This window comes from Trichomonas vaginalis, chromosome II (assembly GCF_026262505.1).
Source record: "Trichomonas vaginalis G3 chromosome II, whole genome shotgun sequence".
NCBI classification, from domain to species: Eukaryota; Parabasalia; order Trichomonadida; family Trichomonadidae; genus Trichomonas; species Trichomonas vaginalis.
The window spans coordinates 10,769,657-10,794,078 of NC_067204.1; the positions used below are offsets into that span (position 1 = coordinate 10,769,657).

At 32.6% G+C, this 24,422-nt stretch overlaps 10 protein-coding genes and 6 pseudogenes across 16 annotated transcripts, besides 2 other annotated features; 5 read left to right on the forward strand and 11 right to left on the reverse strand.

Annotated features, from left to right (window-relative positions):
- Positions 1-18,539: part of a mobile genetic element that runs on past the window's edge.
- Positions 2,484-3,508, reverse strand: TVAGG3_0522590 (annotated as a pseudogene). Its single transcript has one exon. A coding segment is annotated over exon 1 (1,025 nt).
- TVAGG3_0522600 (uncharacterized protein) lies at positions 5,573-5,758 on the forward strand (the record flags this gene model as incomplete). The annotated part of the gene is made up of 1 exon (XM_051237286.1): positions 5,573-5,758. One exon carries the CDS (start codon positions 5,573-5,575, stop codon positions 5,756-5,758), a length of 186 nt encoding a protein of 61 aa, XP_051095110.1.
- TVAGG3_0522610 (uncharacterized protein) lies at positions 5,941-6,099 on the reverse strand (the record flags this gene model as incomplete). Its single annotated transcript, XM_051237287.1, has 1 exon — positions 5,941-6,099. The coding sequence occupies one exon, from the start codon at positions 6,097-6,099 to the stop codon at positions 5,941-5,943; it is 159 nt and encodes a 52-aa protein (XP_051095111.1).
- Positions 6,890-7,300, reverse strand: TVAGG3_0522620 (organellar and viral DNA polymerase type B; the record flags this gene model as incomplete). The annotated part of the gene is made up of 1 exon (XM_051237288.1): positions 6,890-7,300. The coding sequence occupies one exon, from the start codon at positions 7,298-7,300 to the stop codon at positions 6,890-6,892; it is 411 nt and encodes a 136-aa protein (XP_051095112.1).
- TVAGG3_0522630 lies at positions 7,850-8,787 on the reverse strand (annotated as a pseudogene). The gene has a single exon. A coding segment is annotated over exon 1 (938 nt).
- On the reverse strand, positions 9,201-10,075 carry TVAGG3_0522640 (integrase core domain containing protein family; the record flags this gene model as incomplete). Its single annotated transcript, XM_051237289.1, has 1 exon — positions 9,201-10,075. A coding segment is annotated over one exon (875 nt), but the record flags the coding sequence as incomplete, so codon positions are not given.
- TVAGG3_0522650 lies at positions 10,692-11,118 on the reverse strand (annotated as a pseudogene). The gene has a single exon. A coding segment is annotated over exon 1 (427 nt).
- TVAGG3_0522660 (organellar and viral DNA polymerase type B) lies at positions 11,570-12,493 on the reverse strand (the record flags this gene model as incomplete). The annotated part of the gene is made up of 1 exon (XM_051237290.1): positions 11,570-12,493. A coding segment is annotated over one exon (924 nt), but the record flags the coding sequence as incomplete, so codon positions are not given.
- Positions 12,662-13,216, reverse strand: TVAGG3_0522670 (organellar and viral DNA polymerase type B; the record flags this gene model as incomplete). The annotated part of the gene is made up of 1 exon (XM_051237291.1): positions 12,662-13,216. The coding sequence occupies one exon, from the start codon at positions 13,214-13,216 to the stop codon at positions 12,662-12,664; it is 555 nt and encodes a 184-aa protein (XP_051095115.1).
- Positions 13,234-13,998, forward strand: TVAGG3_0522680 (uncharacterized protein; the record flags this gene model as incomplete). Its single annotated transcript, XM_051237292.1, has 1 exon — positions 13,234-13,998. One exon carries the CDS (start codon positions 13,234-13,236, stop codon positions 13,996-13,998), a length of 765 nt encoding a protein of 254 aa, XP_051095116.1.
- Positions 14,254-14,651, reverse strand: TVAGG3_0522690 (annotated as a pseudogene). Its single transcript has one exon. A coding segment is annotated over exon 1 (398 nt).
- Positions 14,901-15,302, forward strand: TVAGG3_0522700 (uncharacterized protein; the record flags this gene model as incomplete). The annotated part of the gene is made up of 1 exon (XM_051237293.1): positions 14,901-15,302. The coding sequence occupies one exon, from the start codon at positions 14,901-14,903 to the stop codon at positions 15,300-15,302; it is 402 nt and encodes a 133-aa protein (XP_051095117.1).
- Positions 15,299-16,152, reverse strand: TVAGG3_0522710 (annotated as a pseudogene). Its single transcript has one exon. A coding segment is annotated over exon 1 (854 nt).
- On the forward strand, positions 16,202-17,081 carry TVAGG3_0522720 (annotated as a pseudogene). The gene has a single exon. A coding segment is annotated over exon 1 (880 nt).
- TVAGG3_0522730 (protein of unknown function, DUF4107 family) lies at positions 17,307-17,783 on the forward strand (the record flags this gene model as incomplete). The annotated part of the gene is made up of 1 exon (XM_001298028.2): positions 17,307-17,783. A coding segment is annotated over one exon (477 nt), but the record flags the coding sequence as incomplete, so codon positions are not given.
- On the reverse strand, positions 17,987-18,421 carry TVAGG3_0522740 (uncharacterized protein; the record flags this gene model as incomplete). Its single annotated transcript, XM_001296064.2, has 1 exon — positions 17,987-18,421. The coding sequence occupies one exon, from the start codon at positions 18,419-18,421 to the stop codon at positions 17,987-17,989; it is 435 nt and encodes a 144-aa protein (XP_001296065.2).
- A 2,848-nt stretch (positions 18,540-21,387) lies between the features above and the next one.
- Positions 21,388-24,422: part of a mobile genetic element that runs on past the window's edge.

The window sequence follows — 24,422 nt, forward strand, 5'->3', positions numbered from 1 at the left end:
CCATCGTAATAATATCCTTGCAACACTTCACATTTGACACCTTGATATTTTATGAGGTCTTGTAATGTTATATGGTCAACATACATTAAACAGCAAGTGTTTGAACTTCTGGGAACGTTAAGTTCTGGATTTAGTTCAGGGTCACAAACTATTAAAGGAAAGTGTCTATGTATTCCAATCTTTGTTATCTTAATGAGAACAAAGAAGCCTGACATAAACTTTTCACCAATGGGTTCCTTTTGGTCGTCATCGAATAAATGCTTTAAGGATACCCTTACGTGTCAGATTTTTTGCGCATACGAAGAAGTCATGCTAGACATGAGCTATAAACCTGAAATTTTAGCAACATATTTAAAACTTTTTAAACTACAATACACTTTAATATTCAAGAACAAAAATATTCTTTTTAGAAATTACATAATTATTTATGTGAAATCTATATAAAAACATATTTTGCGAGCGTAACTTTTTTTCTTTATAAGCACCTTATATGACTGATAAACTGTGAAGGCACATAATTGTTAATTCATAGAGTTGATATGTTTCCAAAATTGAGAGGAAATTTGAAAATTGAATACCCTTTCAATTCAATTTTCAAAAGATATCAGCTCCTTCAATAATTGAAGGACGATTTTGATCATTTGCTCTTAAAACAAGTATGCCATGGAGAAAAAAGTTACGCTCACAAATCTGAAATATAACTATCATATAAAAAAATTAAATTTCTAATTTTTACTCTATAGATATTATTGGCCACTTGTGTAATGCATAAAAGTTTATGTCATATGCATACATTTGGAAGTATGGGAGACGAGGGAAATTACTTCTATGAGGCACTAGGATTTTTAAAAATTTCTCTATCGGACTCACCATTCAATTTCTCGAAAATTAAAAAAAATCAATAATAGCTAAAATGTATTATGCATAACAAATTTTAATGTTACACGGTATTTTTGAACTTCATGACATGAATTTTCTTTATATTATTTTTTTTTGGATTTTCTATGATTTCTGCGATAGGCTGGAACAACATTGTAAGTGCAATGATATCTTTATAGAGAAATCTAAAACTTCAGCATTCAGAACTCGCAACCACAAAAATATTCATTTGCTAAGTAAGTAAAGTTGATTAAGTTCGACACTTAGCTTTTATACGTAAAACCAAGTGTGTATTGTTATTTCTTGTTAAATTATTGAGAAAAAAATATTGTAAGAGAAACGATACTGATTATTGAATAAATATTGAGGGTAGCTGCAGATTTCTTCATTAACATGCCGGAAATTTGTTAATCTTGGTTTTCTATCATAAAATCTGTCGAAGAATCTAAAAAACGGAGATATGAAATAGAGATCATGTAAATCTAGAGTATCCTGTCAGAAAAATAGACTAAGCATGTAACCCTTTTTTGGTCATAAACACTTTTTACCACTTAGTCATACAGATGATCATTAAATTTAAACGAGCACTTTTTTGTCAGAATTTATTCTTTTACAAAGACAGAAGATTTTAGTATTATTTAATATTAGTGCTGTAGCAAAATTCAAAAACGGTGAAAATTCAGTGAATTTGTGAATTCACATTTTTTTTCGACATTTTTCTTGATATATCATGCACATTAAGAACACAGCTTTGATACGCTTAAAAAAGCATATTTCATATGAAATTGTTAAAGAAATAAACAATTTAATATAAAAATTGCACTTATGGGCAGTTTAGATATATTTATATATAACATATATACAAATCCATAGACAAAGTGCAATAACTACAATGTTGTAGAAAATTACAGCAGAAATACTGACTTTTTGAAGGATAATAAGAATTCTTTAAATGTTGTATTTTTATAATTTGATTGATTTTTTTTACTATTTCATTAATCTTTATGAATAATATTATTTTTAATATATGTGCTATTAAAATTTCAAATTTTGACTAATATATCTAAGTTATCTGAACGAAACATTTAGAAAATATCATACTTAATTGAAATAGCAAGTAGAGCATATAATAGGCAAGTTCTTGGCTTTATATCTACATCTATTGTTGTTTGATCAAACAAATTCACTCTATTATATGTGTCAATTAATTAAAACAATTTTTAATAGTTATTTATTTAGTGCGAATAAGTGCAAACTCATAAATGAATAACTTAATAGTAGAAATGAATTATCTGATATAAATCTCACATTTTGTCATCAGAAAATACTTTAATTGCATACGCATAACTATTAGTAATACGTCTGGAGTGTCAATTAATAACAATCCCACAACAAGTAAAATTCAGATTTTTATTAAACTTATTTTTTCCTAAAAGTTTTCTTCAAATTACTATATATACATATGTGGATAAATAATAGTAATATTGTAAAAAATTAAGATAATTTTTTTTATTTGAGAACCTCTCAAAGTTCATTCAATTTATCAATTGTTTCAGTTTGATGTATATTCATTTCTGGAGCATAACTTTAGCAATCATACAATATCATATTCTCTTTCTAACTACGCAATGTAAGGGTATCCTTAACAAATATTCAGAACTTAACATCTCATCCTTCAATACTTTTGGAATTCCTTCAAAAGTATAAAGTCTTGCTATAGCGGATGGATATAATGAAACAGCGTCGAAGTCAGCAATGAGTTTCTTTTCGCTCTTTTGTTTCATGTTATCTGACAACATACATCTTCCACCTTGAATGCATCTCGAAATAAATTCTCTTGGTTTATTTGAGAGGTCATAAAGATTTCCATTCGGAAGTATACTCTGTTCTCAAATAATTTGTTAGCAATTGAACAAATACTACGTAGTCATAAACGTTTTAAATCAAATTCTTTCAATATGTCATTGCGGAACTTAACAAAACCTTCTCTTAAAATTCTTACATCTTGTTTGCAATAAAATGTGCTATATTTTTCTAAGTCGAAGTGGTTTTCATCTATTCTGCAACCTTTGATGGAATCTATGTTTTTCATAAATGTATCTGCATCCTGGATAAACTTACACGCTTCAGAAATGACACCAGTTCTGTTGTCATTTGCTAACAAAGACTGCTGTAGTAGTTGTATGGAAATACTTCTTTCGGTCCTGTTTGTAAGTTAAACATAGCAGGAAATAGTTTAAGCTTCTTATTTATAACACTGTAAGAGTCTTTATAATAATTGCCCTTCCTTTATATAAGCCAGTTATTTGCATTGTTCGTGAACCTTTAATGATGGGAGTTCCTTTCACTTCTGTCATGTGTCTTAAGATGAAGTTTATATCATAGCTGAGGTTATGGAAATATATTAAACTCTTGTCAGGAAGTCGTTCCAAAAAATTCTGTTGCACAGTTCTGACCCAAATGCTTTGACTCACTGAACCATCTTCACTGTCGTAACAATGTTAAAAGCTTTATGAAAGCCATCCGTACTACACTCAAAGTCAGCAAAGAAAACATGCTCAGGAATGAACTTACATTTAGCTTTATTTACTTCTTTTGACTCGGCTTTCTTCTTCAGTTGTACACAATACTTTGGAGCATATGTCAAATCTTTAAATGGTGCAAGGTTCTGTTTATATAAGTCAGTCGTATATGTGAAAAGTTCTCCATAAGAAATAGGTTCGAAATATTTGCACTCCCACAATGTTTTCATAACATCCCATAGCGGTGTAGTTCTATCCATGCGAACTACATATTTATCTTCTCTCTTTGTATAAATCTTCATTCTGTTTCTCAATGTTCATTCCACCACACTCCTTCAAGATTTCTATATAGTTGCGAATGAAATATGTTGTCATTGGAAGTCTTTCGTTTAGCATGTAGTGGTCTTCAACAAGAAGTAAGTCAATAGTTCGAACAGTTTTACATTCTTTTTGGTATGTATCTCTTTATTTCATTATGTCTTGAGTCATTGAAGTAACCAATGGTAACATTAAATGCTATACCTGTTGCGTCAGAAATTTCTTGTACTTTACTTTGAGGAAAGTCTCTAACACGAATGGACTTCTCTCATGTGGTCAATAGTTTCTTCATTTACTCCAGCCTGAATGCAAGCATAAACGAAACAATTGTCCTCTGTCATAAGTGCTGCAGTTCTTTGTTCAGTTCATTGAAGATTTGGTAGCGTTCAAGATTTATAGGTAACGTGCAAAGATACTTCCAGAACTGACCGCTTCTCTTCTTATAAAACTTCTTTTCACCAAGGATTTCATTCCAGAAGTCATCTATATCTTGTTTATCTCCTGTTTGTTTAAGTCTGTTCAATAATCTTTCTGTCTTTCTGTCAGTGTGCTTTCATCTCTATATGGTCGCTTCTGTGGCTTTCCTTTCTTAACATCTGACATCGTTAAGCCTTCATATTCTGTTAAATCATACATTTTATTTCAGTAAGATTCTTTATGTTTGTCAAGAAGAAGTCATAGTGCATTTCAACAATACCTGCGGCATTTGCTTCTATCTCTGATAATAAAGTTCTCCTTCAAGAGCTGATGTAGTAATGTTCCAATATTATTGAGGTTAACGTAGAACATTCATACTTTCCACCAAGTTTATAACATACCATCCATCTTTGTTTGGGAGTTTATTTTTAATCTTCTCTAAGAGTCTCATGAAAACCTTACCGAAATGTTTGTGTAAGTAGTCTCTGTTTGGTTCATCTAAAGCCTTCCGATGTTAAAGTCAATGAGTCTATTGCCTGACTTCACATTTCTCTTCCTTTCTCTTCATCTTTCTTTAACCATCTCTCACCTTCTTTTGGTTGTTGTCGTCAATGGAACGAATGACATTATTAGCTTTTGCGAACTTGTTCTATAGCACTTTTAAACATCTCTCTTCTCTGTTGTTTCATGTGTCGTCTCTCTTTCGTGTTTCACCAACGTTTTGAGTTCGAGTTCAAACATCTCTTGACGAACATCATGCGAAAGAGCTTTACGAGTATGACCAACGTTTGCATTTGTTATGTCAAACATTTCTCTTCTTACTTCATGAGGTACTGAACGTCTATGATATAAGTCAATAGCAACGTCATTTAAAGGAAATGCTCTTGCATTTATGAACTCATGAATTCTATCATAAGTTATTTCACCATTTGTAGTCATTGAGGATGTCAGCGAGTGATTTTTTGTTTGTCGCGTAATGTTTTGCAACATCTATGTTAGCTTCTGTAAGAAGTTGTTTTATTTCCTAGTGTTCTAATTTAGACAACTTCCGATACATCTTTAGTAAAAATAAAAAAATTTCTTAGAAAAAAATTAGCTTAGATTTTTTAAGGCTAGTTTTAAAATATTCGAATTTTTATTATAATGAAACACATGCAAGATTGCAAGTTCTTTTCATTACAATGCTCTCGCTACTGCCATCAAGAATGAGTTCAATGGTGCTTCAAACGTCAATGTTATCTTTAACAAGAAGTTTGTTGAAAGAATCTTAAGTTCGGTCAGTATGTCAGACATCATTAGCTATTGTCATTGACCGCAAACGTTATACTTCAAAGAGTTAGCAGTAGTTTTGAAACAAAAGAGTTTTCTTCGTGAATGTCAAAGATACTCATTATACTGTCATAAAGAACTCTAACATTGACTTCTTCAGTATTGCTATGAATCTTTCCGAACAGAAAGAATATAAGAAGGGTGAAACAAATGTGAAATATTATCCTTCATCTCTGAAGACAATAACGAACAAAGATGTTATACAGAAATTCTTACCAAAGGTTGAAGAAGCTTCTATTGACATTGACGAAGGAAGTGAAATGGTTGAAGAAATTGACCCTGACGTCATTTAAGCAAAAATATATTTTTGGTTAGTCTTCATATCGACATTTTACAACACTTAAATGGTAAAAACAAAATAAACTTGACGAAGTGAAGATTTGCACTTCGTCGATTATGATCGACATGGAGCGTTTTGTTTTTATCATGGTTTTCTCCACTATGGTTCTAACGTGGCACCCGACGAGATTTTTTTTCATTCTTCCTCTTTGAAGTTGTCGAAATATTCTGTTATCTTTTCTTTCAGTAATGTTAAGTCTTCTTTGAATGTAAGTATTGTGCAACCTTTGATGTCATAGTGTGTTTGAGGTAACGTATCTTGAACTATTTGTTTCACATCTTCATTCGGTGTCATTGAAATCGGTAAGTTTTCACGATAGAACCAGTTTCTGTCAGATTTATATATTTTAGCTAAGTCATAAAAGCTCTTGTTGTTTCTTCTGACTAAATGCAACATAACCATATCTTTATCTTCTTCTTTCTCCAACTCTTCAGTATATATCATATACTTATAACTCTTTTCCTTTCCTTTTGGTACTGAACGTGGTATTCTTTTCTGTATGCTTTTGTCTTTGGATTCAATGACTTCATCTTTTGCATGAAGTTTCTTTTCCATATCTTCGCGTTCTTGTCTGTGAAGTTCGTCAAGAAGTTTACAAACATACCATGAATAGCGAGCTGAAGCCCATTGTGCCACATTATTTACGAGAAGTCTATGAACATAATATCCTCTCAAACCGTTTGGCAATTTTTCACGGTTTTCATAGAGTTTTGGCGACTGGGATTTTTTACCTACTCGCTGTTCTTCACTGTTTTCAGAAAAAAGTATGTCTCGCTGTGCTTCGCTTAAGAGTTCAATGGTGCTTTGGTTCCTAAACCAGTCTTTAGGAAGCTTAGTGTCTGGAGCAAAACAAGCCGTCAAAATACTTTGCATCTGGTACATATCGTCTTTGACCGAACGAATGAGTCTCAATTGTTTGTTATACTGTATGTATTCATATTCTTCATTAATGGCTTCATGAACGATAGCAGTTGTTGTGTTCTCTGTTGTTGACATATCTGTCTTTATATTCCGGATAAAAAAAATATTTTATAAAAAACTAACTTTATTTTCTGACTTTCACAAAAGACCAAAAATAAACGCTTTACATGTATTTTTCAGCAACTTCGTCAAATAATTTTATAGCTTTATCTATCTCATCTACTTCAAACGTTTCTTTACCTTTCATGGGAGCACCATACCTTTTCTCAAACTTTTCAAGTAGTTCTGTTTCTGCAGCTCTCATATCATTAACGAACACAACCTTGACTCTATTGACTGTACTGTCATATCTTTGAGTTATATTATATGTTCTTCCTATCTTATATCTCTTTGTATTGAAGTCCTTCGGTTTCTGAACGATGTAAAGTAAGCCTTCACTGCAACGTTCCGTATCGAATGAACCATAAGTTATGAAGTTATATCCAACAACTGGGTCTAACCATAACAAAACTATTGGTATAAGACTTTTGTCAATGAGATATGCTGTAGTTCCATAGAATCTTACCGATATCATAAGCTCAGGATTTCTTGTCAAAATTTTCTGAGTTGAAGCATTTCTAACCCAATGGTTTGTTTTCTTTTCAGATGGAGATATAATGTCTGACAAAGAATATTTGTTGTATTTCTTTGAGTATCTTACGTTTAAATCACCTATTCTAACCACTTTGGTGTCATTGTCTATCTTTCTAACTGTTTCAAACTCAATGTTTGTCATTTCTGTTCTTACATACAAAATAAAAAAATAAATAAAAATAAAACTAACTTTATTTTTCTAACTAATGAAATTCATTATTTTTGTTGCTGAATTCAATAAAAATATATTTTAGGTGAAGAGGTGAGATTTCACCTGTTTTCTCACCTAATTTTTCACCCCAGTTATTTTATAAGTGTTTTACATGGTAAACGTTATTTTTTAAATTTTGTGAAAACTCAACGGTTTGACACATGCCCTAAAAATTATTTTACTCAGAATTTTGTTGCTGAATTCAATAAAAATATATTTTAGGTGAAGAAGTGAGATTTCACCAGTTTTCTCACCTAATTTTTCACCCCAGTTATTTTATAAGCGTTTTACATGAATTGTACGATGTATATTTGAAATTCTAAACAATTTCGTAGCTTCTATTTCTTCTGTCAGTATGTCAAAAGTTTTAACAATGCCGAAAGTTTCTTTATACTTCTTCTTGACGTCAGATAGAAGGAAATCGTCAGCTGTTGGATAGTTTTTGTTCAGAAATGCTAACATGTCCATTTTATCTTCTGCTGGTTTCTCTACTTCTTTCTTTAAGTCAGCATAGTCGTTTCTCATACGTTCTATCTCTTTGACGGAGTAGTTATATTTCCTCATTGCTGCTTTACATTTTGAACATTGCGGATTCATTTTTGCGTTATACATTGAAATTTGACCTGCTAGAACAACTAAGGCGTCAATGGTTTTCTTTAACTCAAAAGTTGTTGGTTTTATTTGTCCATTCCATATTTTACATCTTTTATCTTTATCTCTTATCTGCCATACACATTCAGCAACTAATGAAACAAAGTTGTCGTATGTCTTAAACTCCCCAGATTTATATATGTCAGAGATGTTCTTATATACCATGTCGCAATCTTTGTCCATAACTTTATGGTTGCAATGATATCCTAGAAACTCATAGTTTACTTTACGTATGAACTTCTTTATTTCTACTGAGTCAGTTGGTTTCACTTCTATTTCATCGAATTCAGAATAGTTAGTTTTTGCTGCTGAATTTCAGGCAATTTGGGTAAATGGTCAATAATGTCCTGCATGTCATAAAGATACTGTTCATTTGTTTCATCTTTCGCACTACAGTCTAAATTACTTGTTAAAAGTTCTTGCTTAATTCTTTGTATTTCTGTCTCAAAAGTATATGAAGAAGGAATAAAGCTTTTCATCTCTACCAACATTGACGTAGGATTCATGACTAGCGAGTTTGGTGCTGTAGTTGTTTGAATTGTTGTTGTGCCGATTGTTGAAATCATATCTTTTATACAAAATAAAAAAATAAATAAAAATAAAACTAACTTTATTTTTTCTATCTTAAGGAAATTCATGAAAATTCACGAGACCCAAAGGGTCTGAGCCGCTAAGCGGTGAGGGTGAAAAAACAGGTGAGAAAACAGGTGAAATCTCACCTCTTCACCTAAAATATATTTTTGTATGATTTACATCCAACGAAAAAGTTTAGAAGAATTTTCTTATTCTTTCTGGCATGTTTTTATCTTTCCAGTACTCCCGCTCTAATGGACCCAGATGAGTTGGTTTAGATTCTCTCAAGTTCTTAGATGGTATAACATCTTCAACGCCTCCTTCATATCTTACTTTATAAGTGTCATCGTTTATGTTATAGCCAAGTATTTCAATAACCACTCCTCGCTTTGCTTCGTCAATGGTTTCAGCAAGTTTGCCATTACTACTTTCAACTAATTTATGACGAGGGTAAAATGCAATGGAGTCGTCAGCAGCTTTTATAAGATATCCATTACCTTGCGTAGAGTCTACGATATAATAATTTCGACTTAACCTTAAACGTTTCTTTGTCAACGGTTTGTCGTCAAGAACTACACGAACTTTTGTACCAGGAATGAGGGTAAATTGTGTTGAATTTCTGATATTTTGTGTTTGGCTTCGTTTCTTTTGTATATACTTTTCTTCTTGTTGTTGTGTCATTGAATTTGGTGTATGTCCTGTTGTAGAATGTGTTGAGGAATTATATACTTCGAGAAAATGTTTCATTGTTTCTTCGGTAAAGTCTCGCTCTTGGTTTAAATCTCTGAGCGTCCTTATGAAGCGGTTTATGATGCCGAGTATGTTATGGTTATGGTCTTCAGTAGTGTAGTGAGTTATGTTATGCTTAATGAGAAAATCTGTGATTTCATTGCTGAGGTATGCTGAATCCTGGTCTGATGTTAAAGTACTTGGGCTATGTTCTGCTACAAACTTTTGTAAAACTCTTAACACTTCACGAGTTCCTTTATTCCTCATTGGATATGCATATGCTTTACGAGTGTTAACATTAATGAAGATGAGGAATGGTTTATGTCCTCCTTTTCTGCTTTGAATGGGAGTGTCAAATTGGTATGCGTCAGAAGCGTTGGAGTAAATTGGTAAAAAGTAGTCGTAAGGGTTTATTTTTGTTTGATGTACAACATTTTTGTCAAAGAACTTTTTCACTTCAGCTCTGTTAGTAAATCCCCAACTTTTTGCTGCTTCATTGAACTTCTTAAATGACCTCCATGGATGTTGTTCGAATACTTCTTTCAAGCTCATTTATGTAAAGTTAAAGATTTTATTCTAGGCTCAAGCGCGTTCATTGAACGCGGTACCATGCGAATACAGTCACAAATGGTGGCATATAATCTGCACCCGAGCCTGTTGGATTTGTTGTGAAAGTGTGTGAATGATTTCCTGTGGTTCCACAGAAAATACCTGTGCTTGAATCTACTGGGTCACTTGAAATATCATATCTATTCATTCCCTGTCTATCCGAACCTGCTGCAAGATTTGTATAACCTCTTTTTGTTATTGAATGTGAATGATTACCTGTTGTGTTTGTAGTTCCTGTATGAGTGTGCGGTGGAAGGTTTGCTTCTTTAATTTTCTTCGAACCTCCTGTTTGCTTTGAATATCTAGCACAGTATAAGAATTTATCTACAATCTGCTTCCACGTACCAAAACCAGAACTGTTCTGGATTTGTTGAGTTCATTGACGTATAAATAGAGCCTATAGGATATAATGTTTGAAGTATTTCTGTCTTTAATGTTTGAAGCTCTGTTTTGTCTGCTTTCTTATCTAACATTGTTGGTAGTTCATATGCTTCAAAGTTTCTGGCATGACTTCGATATTCCTGCAACTGTTATCTAAATTGTTAAGAGTATCTTTTACGCTTGTACTTGGATTTTCTAATGGTGCACTTGAACCAAGGGTATAGTTCAATATTATGTCGTCTGCTCTAACAGTAGTGAAGGATTTATGTGTATGGTTCTTGTCAGCTTTATTATCATATAAATCTTGAGCAGTGAATTTAACATTATTTTCATCATCCATGACATAAACATTTTTACAGCTAATTTCTTTCTTCGTTGTTATGTTTTCATTCGATGTTAAACCTTGTGGAAAGTTAGGAGGTTATAATATAAAGCAGCCGCGTGCGGCGGAGCCCGCCCTCCCCACCAGTTCCTTCAACCGTTCCTTCAATACTTTCTATAGCAACAGTTGAGAAGGAGTTATGTGTATGTTTTTCTGCTTTCTTATCTAACATTGCTGGTAGTTCATGTGTTTCAAAGTTTCTGACATGACCTTCAATGTTCATACATTTGTATTTAAGGAGTTTAGTGTATCTTTTACGCTTGTACTTGGATTTCTAATGGTGCACTTGAACCAAGGGTATAGTTCAATATTATGTCGTCTGCTCTAACAGTAGTGAAGGATTTATGTGTATGGTTCTTGTCAGCTTTACTATTTAATGTAGCTTGAAGTTCATTTATATCGGAGATATTGTGTTTATGAGATTTCAAAACTTTGTTCGTTGCGTCAAGTTCATCTTTGTCAGCTTTACTTTTAATAGCATCTTCAAAAGTTATTTTTGCCTTAACTCTCAATGTAAATCTTGGTTCAACTAATACACCGTTAACAAAGAAGTATGAAGCATAAATTTCATTGTTATAACCAAATGCTTCTGGTGCTTTACCTGTGTCATACTGTACAGTACAGTGTATGTCATAACCTTTAGCACGAATGAATTTATATCTTCTTTCATTAACATCTTCAGTGCTTATTTGTTCATCCTGTGTTAAATATCCATGGTAGTCCGTTATAATCTGTTCGTCTGAACTTATATAATGAACATGGTTTTTATCTGCTTTTTCGGCTAATTTCTCTTCTATCTCATTTATTTCAAGTTCATGCCTACCACCACCTCCCGAAGAAGTATTTTTCTTCAGCTCTTGAAGAACGTCCACTTCGCCATCTTTGGTGTCAATAATGAGACTTTGAGTTAAAACCTTTCCTGTCTTAATGGATGTTTGTAAAACTTCTTCTTCACCGTGTTCGGGGTCATGGTCGTCATCATATCTTGTGAAATCAGAGATGTTGTCATACATTAAGCATATCTGTCTCAAAAGTTCTGCTATTTGAAACTGGAACGAAAGATATACAGAACTTTCATCATCTCCTAAAGTCAAGTCTGCTTTCTTAAGTATTTCTTGAATGTATGCAATGAGAACAGAGTACCTTGGAAAATATTCGAACAATATTTCATTAGCTGTTGGTTTTGGTGGTTCTTCTGGAGTTTCTGTTGGAGTTTCTGCATCTCTTGACTTCAATGCTCTTGCTCTCAAAGACCTAAATGTTAGAGCACCAGGTTTTACAAAGGACTTTATAAATGCTTTAATAGTTCCTGGTAAGTTATTGTTAGCATTAAGTAAGTTCCTTATGCTTCCATCATGTACGTCCATAGCACTATGTAAAAAATCTATACTTTTCTTGTAGTCAGCAATAGACTGACTGTGATTTTTTAAAGATTTGTCAATACCTTTAAGCCAATCTTCATGCATGTCTGATACTGAGCCAAGAATATCATTTGCTTCCTTTAGTGTATTTTGTGCTTCTCGTAAAGTATCCAATCCCGTACGTGCATTGTTTGCTATACGTCTTACAGTATCTATTTGACTCCTTGTTTCTTGCATCCAACCAGATAAAGTTTTAATAGTATCCGAACCATTTGAAATGAAGTTCAAAGCATTTTTAACGTCATCTAAAACTTCTTCACCAAGTACTGCCCATATCTTTCCGATTTGGTATTGAAGAACTCCATATGAAGCAGCTGTTAAACCAGTATTTATAAGGTTCCATATTCATGATTTAGCAGTTTTTCCATCCTTTCCATCTTCACCATTCAAACCATTTTCGCCTTGAGGTCCTTGTATTCCTTGTATTCCTTCTATTCCTTGTATTCCTTGTGATCCTTGAGGTCCGGTGTCACCCTTCTCTCCTTTCAGTTCATCTTTATGTTCGTTATAATATTCTAATGTCATAAGGTGTACATCATTACTGCTACCAGCAACGCCGAGAATTTGTTTCTCATTCATGACTAAATTCTTTAGGCATTTAATGTTGTCGTCAAATCGAAAGCTCTTTAACAATTCAATGAGAACATTTAATACTTTCACTAATGAGGCATCTACTGTAGAATTTATATATTGCACCGTTCCATCATTTATGATGGGAACCTTGCTTGTTGTAATGAATGGGTCATAAGTGTTAAAAGTATCGAAATCAATGACTTTTTTAGTTTTTCCATCGTCAATGACTAAATCATTGCCTTCAATGGTTAAAGTTGAGTTTTCGTTTACTAGTTCATGTGCTCTTCTTGCTTCATTTGTTTCATACGCATATGCAGCAATAGTCATATTTTAATGAGAATAAAATGTTGTTCTATTTGCAAAGTACAGACCCAAACGAATACGGGACAGTAAAGCTACAAACAAACTTAGGTCTTCAGAATGAAGCGCTTGCTTTCAGAGTTGTTGACTTCAATACTATCGCAACTTTTGTCATAACAGATGAAACAGATTTCATAGAGATTGAAATAGATGACAAAAGAAGTGTTATAACATTTCCTAATAGAGCTGGGTATAGAATAGATAAAATTGCTGGAGTCATAGATACTCTCATAAATGAAGAAACTATTGACAACATAGATGTCGAACTCTCTTCTGAGGGAACATTGAAGTTCAGCAGCGAGAAAGAGTTTAAGATACCAAGAATGAGTCATAGAGTACAACTTCTTTTGGGTGCATACCATATGACATTTCCTTTGAAAAGTGTTGACAAAACGATTGAGATGAAATCTGTTCCATACGTATGTTATGGTAATTGTTTGTACATTGAGTCAAAAATAGCTAATGTCACAGGTATTTCAGGAGTTAATAGTAAAGGTTCAGTAGAATATAAGTCTTTCTGTTATGCAGTCAATTCAATGTTCATTCCAAACGTTCCTGTCATAGCAACTCATTTAGGTAAATGGGTTCGCATTAGTCCTCATAATTTGAAAGACATGCAATTCAGACTTGTTGACTTTCAAGGAGAGCCTGTAGAACTGAAGGCACCAGTGCGAATGACTGTTGAAGTTGACTTTTTAGAAAATATTAAATGCAACAGCTTACAAGAGAACTCAGAGCTAAAAATATAAAGTATGAATGTTATGTATTAGGTCATGAACTTTGGTTGTTGCTGTTTGATGAAACAAATGAGTTAGTTATGTCAGTCAAGAGAACAGAAAAATATTGTGTTAGTGAAAACTGCACCAAGTCAATAAGATTAGGTTTGCATTATGAAGATGAGTTCGATACTGTTGAAGAAGTTTTGGATAGATATTACAAATTGCTAACTTGAAATTTTTTGACTGACGGCGCAAAGCGCCAAGACCAAGGCCCTCCTGACTGCTTTAATTTACTAAAACATATTTCAAACAAAGCTTATAGTCAGTAGATAGTTTTGTATACTCGTTCGAATATTTATACTTAAACTCAACTCCTGTAGTTCCTGGTGTTTCAATGATGCGGATGTTACCTATTTTCATGAATAGTGGAGTTTGACCACAGCATTCGATTTCAGGGTCGAGATAGTCAATGACACATTGTTTCCCTGTTATTCGTGAGATAACATTTTCAAGGTCCTCCTTTGTTAGAATTATTTGGTTCTTACTTATAAGATTTGTCAAAAGCTTCTTATCGTCTTTGAGTAAAATTGTTTGGTATAACTGAAGAAGGTAATGGTCTACGTTATCTGAAGGATTTGTTTGAACATTTGTGTAAGGGTTGTCGTTGGCTTCTCTTGAAAGAATTTGGTCCAGTGGTGGATACTCTAACTTAACATCTGATGTAGCGTTAGCGTTTGAAGCTGTGTTTAAATTCACGGCGATGCACTTTAAGATCTGGTTCTTTTTCTTTCAAACACTCTGAACTATAGTTCTTTATGACAATATTGTTTGTCGTTCGTGAGTCAACATTTGATGTTGGTTCAATTGGAACATTAACGGCACCAGCTAAGATGGATTTGCTTCTCATTTCATATAGAATAAAAACCTTTTATATGTATGAAATGAACAATATACTCGACAAGGGTTTGAATGTAAAGCTAACGAATGAAAATATTGTTGAATTCACTGAGACAGGTGCTGTGTATAAAGATGTAGAACTACTGAACAAAAGAGCTAAGGGAAGAAGCAGGAACATGAACAAAGGGTGGAAGCCTATAAAAATTTATGTCAATGATGGCTCAGGAGGTTCAAACATAAAGTATGCAGAAAGTTATAGAGTTTATGCTCTCAAAGGTGAAAAGCCTTCATTTAAGAACAGCTATTCTAACGCATATCCTCAAAAGCTAACGGATGGGGAAGTGGATGATATGAATGACAGCAAAAATATTAACAGAAATGGCGACAGAGATGCATGGAATTTGTTTACCATCAGTCAATTGAAGGTTAAACTTTAAAACAATGTTGGTCGTTCCCATGGAATATTTGTGACTTTAATGGTATTAGTCATGATATGAATCTCAAGGTATGAACGAGGAGAGATGAGAGACTTATATGCTTCCCAAATTTCTTCAAAAGGTAATGTTATACCTGACTGTTTCCAAATGAGTTCAATATCATAGCGTGAGAAACCTTGAAAGATAACGAAGTCAGTTATGAGACGTTTTATGTTTAAAGCAAGAAAACGCCATGTTTGCATAAGTATTGCTACAGTTAAATGGTAATGTCTGACTTTAGTTATGATGTTAGCTAATGGTGAGTCTGGTTTTGACACTAAACCTTTTCCGGCGAAGTCGTCACAAACGAGCAGAGTGTTTGAAGGATATTTTTTGAAGGGGTATTTTGAAAGTTTTGACAGAATGTAGTTTGTAAGTCGTTTCATATCGTAAACTCCTGAGTATTGACGTAAGTGGTGTTTGTCAATAATTCTTTCCATCTCCTCAGAAGTCTTTTGCATTCCTGACTGTATAAATTCAACGATGGCATAATATTTCCTCTTACGTCGAATGTAACGTTGAAGAAATTCAATGAGTTCACTGTCTGGAACTTTAACGACAGAGGCTTGAACTTTTGACATAAATGTTTTCGCTGTTGAGTCCATAGAGTCTGAAGTTGCTGATATAATGATTTGGTCATAATAAGAGTCGTTTCCTAAACGTCTGTTATGAGTATATGACGAATGAGGTTGAATGTCTTACCTGAACCCATCTTTCCACAATAGAAATACACACCATTTGAACAGAACTCATAATCTTTGCTGAAAGGAAGAATAAGAGAAGAGTTAAGTTTGTCTGTAGTTTCATTCATGTCTTCATCTACGTCATGTATTAAATGCTTCATTTTATCTCCATTAAAAATGCAAGTCAGAAATATTCAGAACATAGCACCGAGTCTAACTGACAAGAGTATAAAGATATACTATGAACATGTTATGATGAAACCAACCAAAATTCAAGAAAGTCAGTATACTTATGAATATCCAAGACACTGGGTAGAGTATGTAGGAGGTGAGAAAGCTATTGAAATCAGACAGGTTCGAAGTATTCCAGCAGGAAGAACAATATTATTGAAGAACTTTAATGTTTTGAGATATAATGATGAAACAAAGAAGCAAGATAGTTTCCCTGTTGCTGTGTATGTGAACTAGATACAGGAGATGACATGAAAGTTTTTAACACAAAGCTTCAAACGGTAGTGAGAGAACAACTTACTGCGGAAGGACATCCATTACCTTCAGAAGTTACCATAGCATATAATTTTGAAACAAACTCAATAGATTTTAAAGTCATCTCTGCAAAGAAGTCAGGTTTTACATTTAATGAAGCAGATGTATATTCGAATGAAAACTTCAAAGCTATTGCATGGTTAGATAATGACGATTGCTTTAAGAAAATATTTAAATTCAGTGACTCAAAGATGTCAATAGATGACCTTCGTGGAATGTTACCATCGACTTTACAGTTGAAGGTTCAGCAGGATTGCTTACAAGATTGTCAATTGGTGGTATTTGGTCTCGTGAGAACATTGTTATAAAATCCAGTATAAGTGAATTTGCTGAAGAATCTATATTATGTCTTTCAAACTATATGTATTCGCCGCCGAAGCATTATAGTATAACAAACTTTGTCAGTAAGTTTAACATAAGACTTGTCGAACCTTCTTCAATGAAAGATGTTGTGCTACCTAAAGATGGAAAGGATGGACTCATTATTGAGATGATTTTAATAGCATATTAAATGAGCTTGTTCTTGAAGGTCATTCATGATGAAATAACTGTTGTAGAAGATGTTAGCAATTGTTCAGACATTTTGAAGCGTATAGATGATATAAGAAATAAGTTAGATAGACCGCAAAGCGGTGAGGGCGAAGCCCGTGAGAATGTTTATGTTTCATTGACTTTCTCCAGTAACGAGAACTTTTATGAGATAATATTGAAGAGAGATGATTTTAATATGGTGTAAATGGTAGCTTGGGCAGCTTTAGGCGCAATGGGAACAAAAGCATTAGCATTTGGAGCAAAAGCACTTGGAGCTTATGACGCAGTAAATAAAATGAGTGGAGGAAGGGTTTCGAAGACATTAGATGCAAATAAAGGGAAGATTGGAGGCTGGGTTGCAAAGAAGTTAAGATTAAATAAAATAGGGCTCATAAATAAAGCATCCAATTTGGTTGCGACTGAGTCAGAAAATGCTTTAGGAAAGGACGATGAGTTTGCAAAACACGCAAAAGACTTTAATGACCAGATGAAAGGTGAAACAATGCATTTAAATAGAGTCGATGGAACTAAAGAAAATGTTTCTTCTCCACCAGTAGTTCTTCCGTATGGTCCCTATGGAATGTATGGAAACCCTTACGAAAGACCATTTGACCCATTGACTGGTGGAAGTAACTGGTATCATTACGGACGAAGAAGAAAGACAGTCAAGTTGGAGACAGACGTGAAGAAAGCAACTAAAAAGAAACCAAGGAAGAGAGTTATAAAGCAATGAATTCAACAGGGTGAAAAAACAGGTGAAAAAAGAGGTGAGATCTCACCACTTCACCTAAATTTATTTTTGTGCTATGTTTTCATACGTGTGAGGGTGGTGATATCATTTATTTTTTATTTTTATATAAATGTGGGAACAAAAATAAAGCATATCTACTCAACAGGAATGAGACCCTTACTGACTATGTATTCGTTTAATGCTTGATGAAAACAATGGTACATATTATCGTATGGGTATACACAACGTCTGTTTCCATCGTCGTCGTATATGTAGAGCTCAAATCCAGTCCAACCTTCTTTTGTACAATATGTAGCTTTATTTAAGTATGTATTTATGTAGATAAGGCAATTTTCTTCATCGCTCCAGAAATAATTTTTGTTCTTTGTTGAAATAGTTTTCGTTCCTCTGCGACCATAAGGAATGTATGCAATGAATTTTGCGTCATATGGGATTGTAATATATTCAGGGTTTCTTTCATCGTCAATGGGTCTGTCTTTGTTAAAATGCATGTTTCTCAGTTTTACTTGAGTTTTGAATAGTTCACGGAAACGTTCTGGGAAAGAGTCATAGTAAATGTAGTCAGACATGTCTTTACAATGAAATAAAAAAGTTGGAAAATAAATAAAATAAGGTTATTTTTTATTTAGTGAGGACGGTAGTGAATTCGTTAGTGAAGTCGTTAGTGAAGTCATTAGTGAAGTCATTTATGTGTCAGACCGTTATCTTGGGTAAGGTGGAACGCAGTGCCGCCGTACCCAAGATAGGGATACTAACTACTAATGATTATTTGAATTTATGAAATCAATTATTTGATTCATTCTTTCTTCAATCTCTTCTATTCTTTTTGTTAAATCATCAATTTTCATTAATGAGGTGATTCTTGATTGAGGAATAGATTTCAAACTAACCACCCCCTTTATTTTTGAAATTTTGAATCCATCAACTTTAAACATTTTATTCAATTTACATGTTGTCAATTCTTCAAATAATTTTTTATTATTAGCATAATAGTCATTAAATTCTTCAACAGATGAAAAAATTTTTATTTCAGTAATTGGTTTAACAACGTTTATTTTTTGTTGAACATTTTCACTTTCATTTATTTCTTCCTCCTCTGTTTCATTTATTTTTAAAATCGGTTTCATTTATCATTAAATAAAAATTAGAATATAAGTGATGAAATATATTTTTTAATTAATATTAAATCAGAAATGGCGGCAGGATTCTTTAAAAAATTATGGAATGGAATTAAGAAAGCTGCGGGTTGGGTTCATAAAAATATTATTAAACCTGTAGCAAACTTTTTGGCACCAGTAGCGAAAACGGCAGGAACTATCATAGGTGGAGTATTAGGTACTAAAGCAGGTAATCCGGCGATGGGAGCACAAGCAGGTAACGCAGTTGGTGGAATTGCTGAAGGAATACTTAATAAAATAGGAGGTAGATAGTGGAAAAATAAATTATTTTAAAATTATTTTTATCTTAGTATCGGTTGTAGTCTTTGATAAACTTTTTCTCCTTTATTTAAAACTTCTCTTATTGGGGCAAATTTTGGTGTTATTGATTCAGCAACGTCACTAATTGCTTCTTTATTCTTAAATATCCAATTTGCTCCCTTCTTCAATGTTTCCCAAACTTTATGCGCTCCTCTTTTTACTTTATCCCACAGTTTCTTAAATATACCTGCAGCCATAGTTGATTATTTCATTAAAATTAAAAATTCATTTTCATCTTTTAATTTTGATTTTTTATTTATTAATAAATGACGACTAACTATTTGATGCCAAACACTAAACCGATTAATGGAAATGTGTTTCATTCATTCGAAAAGATAAATGAAATATTCGCAAAGAATGACGGTAGAAGATATTATAGAGAACTTGAAAGTTCATGCTATGACTCTGATGCTCCATATTTTGATGATAAACAAACTCATTTAAGAATTACAAATCCGGCTCATGATGTGAACCAATTAGGTGACACATATATTAAACGCAAAGTTAAAGCAACTCTAGTTTCAAATAAAGCTTTCACATGTGATGCCGCTTTTAAATGCATGCGTTTATTCGTTGGTTACAAATCATCAAATCAAAGCTTTAAACAATTAGAAGTAGAAACCGAAAGAGGTGATGCCGGTTATCTTCAGATGGATTGCGCCCGTGAATCTTTCGCATTTGCAACATATAAACCAAAATCAGAAAGGAAAGTTAAAAAGTTTGTTCATTCGTTATATAATAATGTTAAAAAATATGATAACTCAGTATGTGGTAAATATATTGACCCTTCAGAAGTTTTCAAGAGAGCAAATGAAGAAGTTGATGTCACTTTTGATATGATTATTCCGGTAAATGATTTGTTAGCATTTCAGGCGTTCGATGATTATCCTAAATCATTTGGTGATATCATTCTTAAATATTATGTTTTCAGGGATAGTTTAGTATTTTGTCAGGTTGACCCGTTAAGAGTTGCTGATTTACAAAATTACGTTTATGAAAAGATAACTGATGAAAATTATGAAAAGATTATGAATCATGTTTATAAATATGATCGCAAATTCCAACAAATCGGACTTCCTGCCAAATTAATTACAAGCTTAGCCGCTACATCTGCTGACGCAACAGTTGATGACGTTATTATTTCATGCACAAAGATGGAAGTTTTAGAGGATAAATGCATTACACCAGGATACGGTTTAATTGAAGAATCAGTTAAAGCAATACCACGTTTATTCAGTAAGGAAGATCCATTCATGATTCCAGCTCAACATATTGACGTTCGTTCACTAAATGGAGGTTGCATCACTCCTGAAGGTATTAGCTCAGATTTCTCATACGCTCTTCATAATGTTACAGATGTTGTGTTAACATTTCCGAAGAATGCAATGCAAAGAACGGTTTTAGAAAATCCAATGCTTCGAGGTCTTCAGGTCACTATAGATTCCAGAAACTTCCCCGATCAAGCGATGTCCACAGTGGGCGACATATTCTTTACACGCATGCTTCAAGCTTCTGATTTAGATGGAGTGAATGAATGCACAGAAGAATACGAGGACTCATTAACTAGACCACTGAATGCAGATGATGGCACACCATTAGCTAGAACATGGAAAGACCAAACTTCATTCTTATGCACTATTCCAGTTCAACGTGATGGAGCGGGTATATTCTTTGATGGATTAGAAACTTTCAACTCACAAGTTACAGTACAAGTGAAAGCTTATCCAATCATTCAGGGTGATAATGACACTTACTGTTCAAAGGTGACAAATCCTCCTCAGGTTTGGTTTACTAGGACTACATATTGGACATGGACACCGGATGAAGGTTTGAAATATCATCCAACAGGTACACCACCACAGTATAGAAGTTCATATGATGAAATATTGATGAATAGAAATGTTTAAAATTATAAATTTATTTTTGATTAAATGGATTTAAATTCATCCACTCCTTATGAAGAATTAGCGGGAGTATATAATACATACGTAGATGATATGATTAATGAAGCATTGAGTGATAATAGAAATGCTCTATCTAAGGAAAAATTAATGAAAATTCCATATTCTGAATGTTACTTAAATTCAATCACTGCAGCAATTGGTAAACAAAATAAAGGTAAAACATTAACGATATTAAAACAAATTATCATTATTGCTAACACTTCCCCCTATTCACATGTGTTAATTTATATCAACCGTTCAGGTTCACCTTCAGATGATACATTTGAATCTTTAAAGCATTTAACCAAAATTCCAATTATTTATTTATCACAAGAAGAAGCAGAAGATTATTTAAAAAACTTTTTAATGTATAAAGAATTATATAATACAATCAAGAAGCAAGGATTAGAGGATAAAATTATTGATAAACAACGGGATGAATTATTTGAAACACTTTCTATTTTCAAATTTTGATAGAGAATTTTTGCATTCACTCATTTTTCTAGATGATGCGGTGAAATCAAAACTAATAACAAATGAGAAATCATATTTTAATCAGTTATTAACTCAATGTCGACACATTCAGTGTTCATTCTTCATGGCTGTTCAATACTTCAAAGCATTAAGCACAAACATTAAATCAAATCTATCAACACTTTTCATTTTCAGTGGGTTTAGTCGTCAACAGTTGAACGTTATGCTTTATCAAGTGAATCTACCAATGAGCATTAATGAACTTTACACACAATATCAACAATTAGGAGAACATGGAAAAATAATAGTTGATTTAAATAAAGGAAGTGTTAAATTTGATTAACTTTTTATGATTAATTTTTATTTTTTATTTATAATTAAACATGACAGAAATAGCAAATTTTCTACAGGTTCCATTAAAACAAGGAACAAACAAAAGGGGTACATATAATAGAACTATGAAAGTTCCTGATGGAATGAAAGAATTAGTTCATATTGTTGCTGGTCTTCAAAAAGATGTTAAACAAATGAGAAATGTTTTAACATTACCAGAAGCTCAAGCATATGCCAAACATCATGGTCCAAATTGGGAAGCACACGAAGCAGACATTACGGGTCCAAATGGAAAACCTGATGGTATAAATGAAGTTTTCGTTACTGATGGTTAAGGTAATATTAAAGTCATAAATGGTTATAAATTAACTATAACTGATTATCCTAAACGTAAAGCATATAATGAACGTTATCCTATGCAATTTGATGATAATGGAAAAGCTGTTAAACAATACATTGGAGAAGGTAAAGATGGTCCAATTAATTCATACCGTTATAATCCATATTCTTATTTCAATGAAGAATTAAATGCTATTGAAGAGGGACCGGATGGATTACCACAATATTCTAACAAGTTTGATGGTCAATATGCAAATATTAGACCTGAAATTTCAGCCAAGAAATTCTTTAAAGTTGCTTTATTCGATCCAGTTTTCGCAAATGTTAAAGATGAACTTAAACAGCAATTCCAACCAATTATAGTAGCAAGAATTGCATCAGGTGCTTTATCTCAAGCATTCAAAGATTTAATTAAGAAACCATTATATCAGCAACGAGGTTTAACTTATGATTTAGTTAAGGAATCAGATAAAAGAAAATTTGAGAAATCAGATGATTATAAGAATGCAATTAATGAATATATTCGGTCTATTAATTACGATGAAACAGCTAAAAATCAACTTCATGAACAAATACAGGGAATAATAGATTCAAAAGTTCCAGCAAAATAAAAGTTTAAATATATTTTTTATTCGATTATAAATGAGAAGACGTTTCACTAGTCAAAAGAACACTAACGCAAAAGCAGAGATTACGGTTGGTTATAACGTAAATGATGATAAATCACGAATTATTCAAAATGTTAAAGTTAATGTTAGCCCTGAATTAACAAGGTCAGCAACTCAACCAAATTTATTAACTCGTGACTTACCGAAAAAGGAGGAGGAGCAAAATAAAGAAGATGGAGACCCAATCATTTTATCTGAACCCAGTAAAGAACCTGTTGAAATTCCCACATATCCAACATACCCCCCACCTCTTTCATCAAACATCGAGAACCCATATAAAATAGACATTAATTCTGAATTAATGAAAATTTACCGTGATATAATAATTAATAATTATGATTCATAATAAATTTAATTGATCAATCCGGTTTAATTATTTTACCTTATGAATCATTAATTCACATTATCGCCATTCTTTGTGATGTTCAAGATTCAGACGTTAAGATTCAATTTTTCATAGATGATGAGGTTTCATGCTGCGGAACAGTTGCAAAAATAAATCCTATAAAGGATATTAGCACAATTAAGATATCAAAGAACGGAACAACAACTGAACTTCATTTAACATATAATGATATTTATAATAAAATAGTTGATGAATATAAAATATCACTTGAAAAATTCTTTGTTAAGGCTATTTAATATTCAAGCATTAACATTATCGAATAATAATCCTTTGAATCATAATCAATAATAATTGACCTTTCACCAGTTTCTATCGTTTGTTTTATTTCTTTTTGTTCCCCACTATCCGGATCGGTCATTGTAATTGTTTTTGTTATAGTATCAGCTTTATCTTTAACTTCAATCTTTTTTCCATCGGGATATTTAAACCAAAATTCCAAAAATTCGATATTGTCAATCTGTTCATATTTTAATCTATCAATTACATTTTTAATACCATCTGAAAATCTTATGAAATGGTCATTATATGGGTTTGATTGAACTAAATTTGAATGAGTGAAATATAACCTGTTGATGAATATGACACTGACTCATATTTTCTGAAAACACTAAAATTTATAACATGAATGAATTTCTTATTCGTTGAATTTATGAATTCTTGAGGTAATCTTATTCTAGTTTTATTTATCACTGGAAAATAACGCTTTACCATATTTTTAATCGTAATAAAAATGTCAATTATCAATATTATTTCGAATAATAGCTGTGAATTAAATTTAACAGTTAGCGGAATTTATAATGTTACTCTCGTTTCTGTGAGTGGTAAATTTAATCCCATTCTTTTAGACCCTTCAGATTATATATCATTTATTAAAGATGACCTTGAAAAAACGTATGATATGTATATAAATAATGTGATAGCGAAATGGG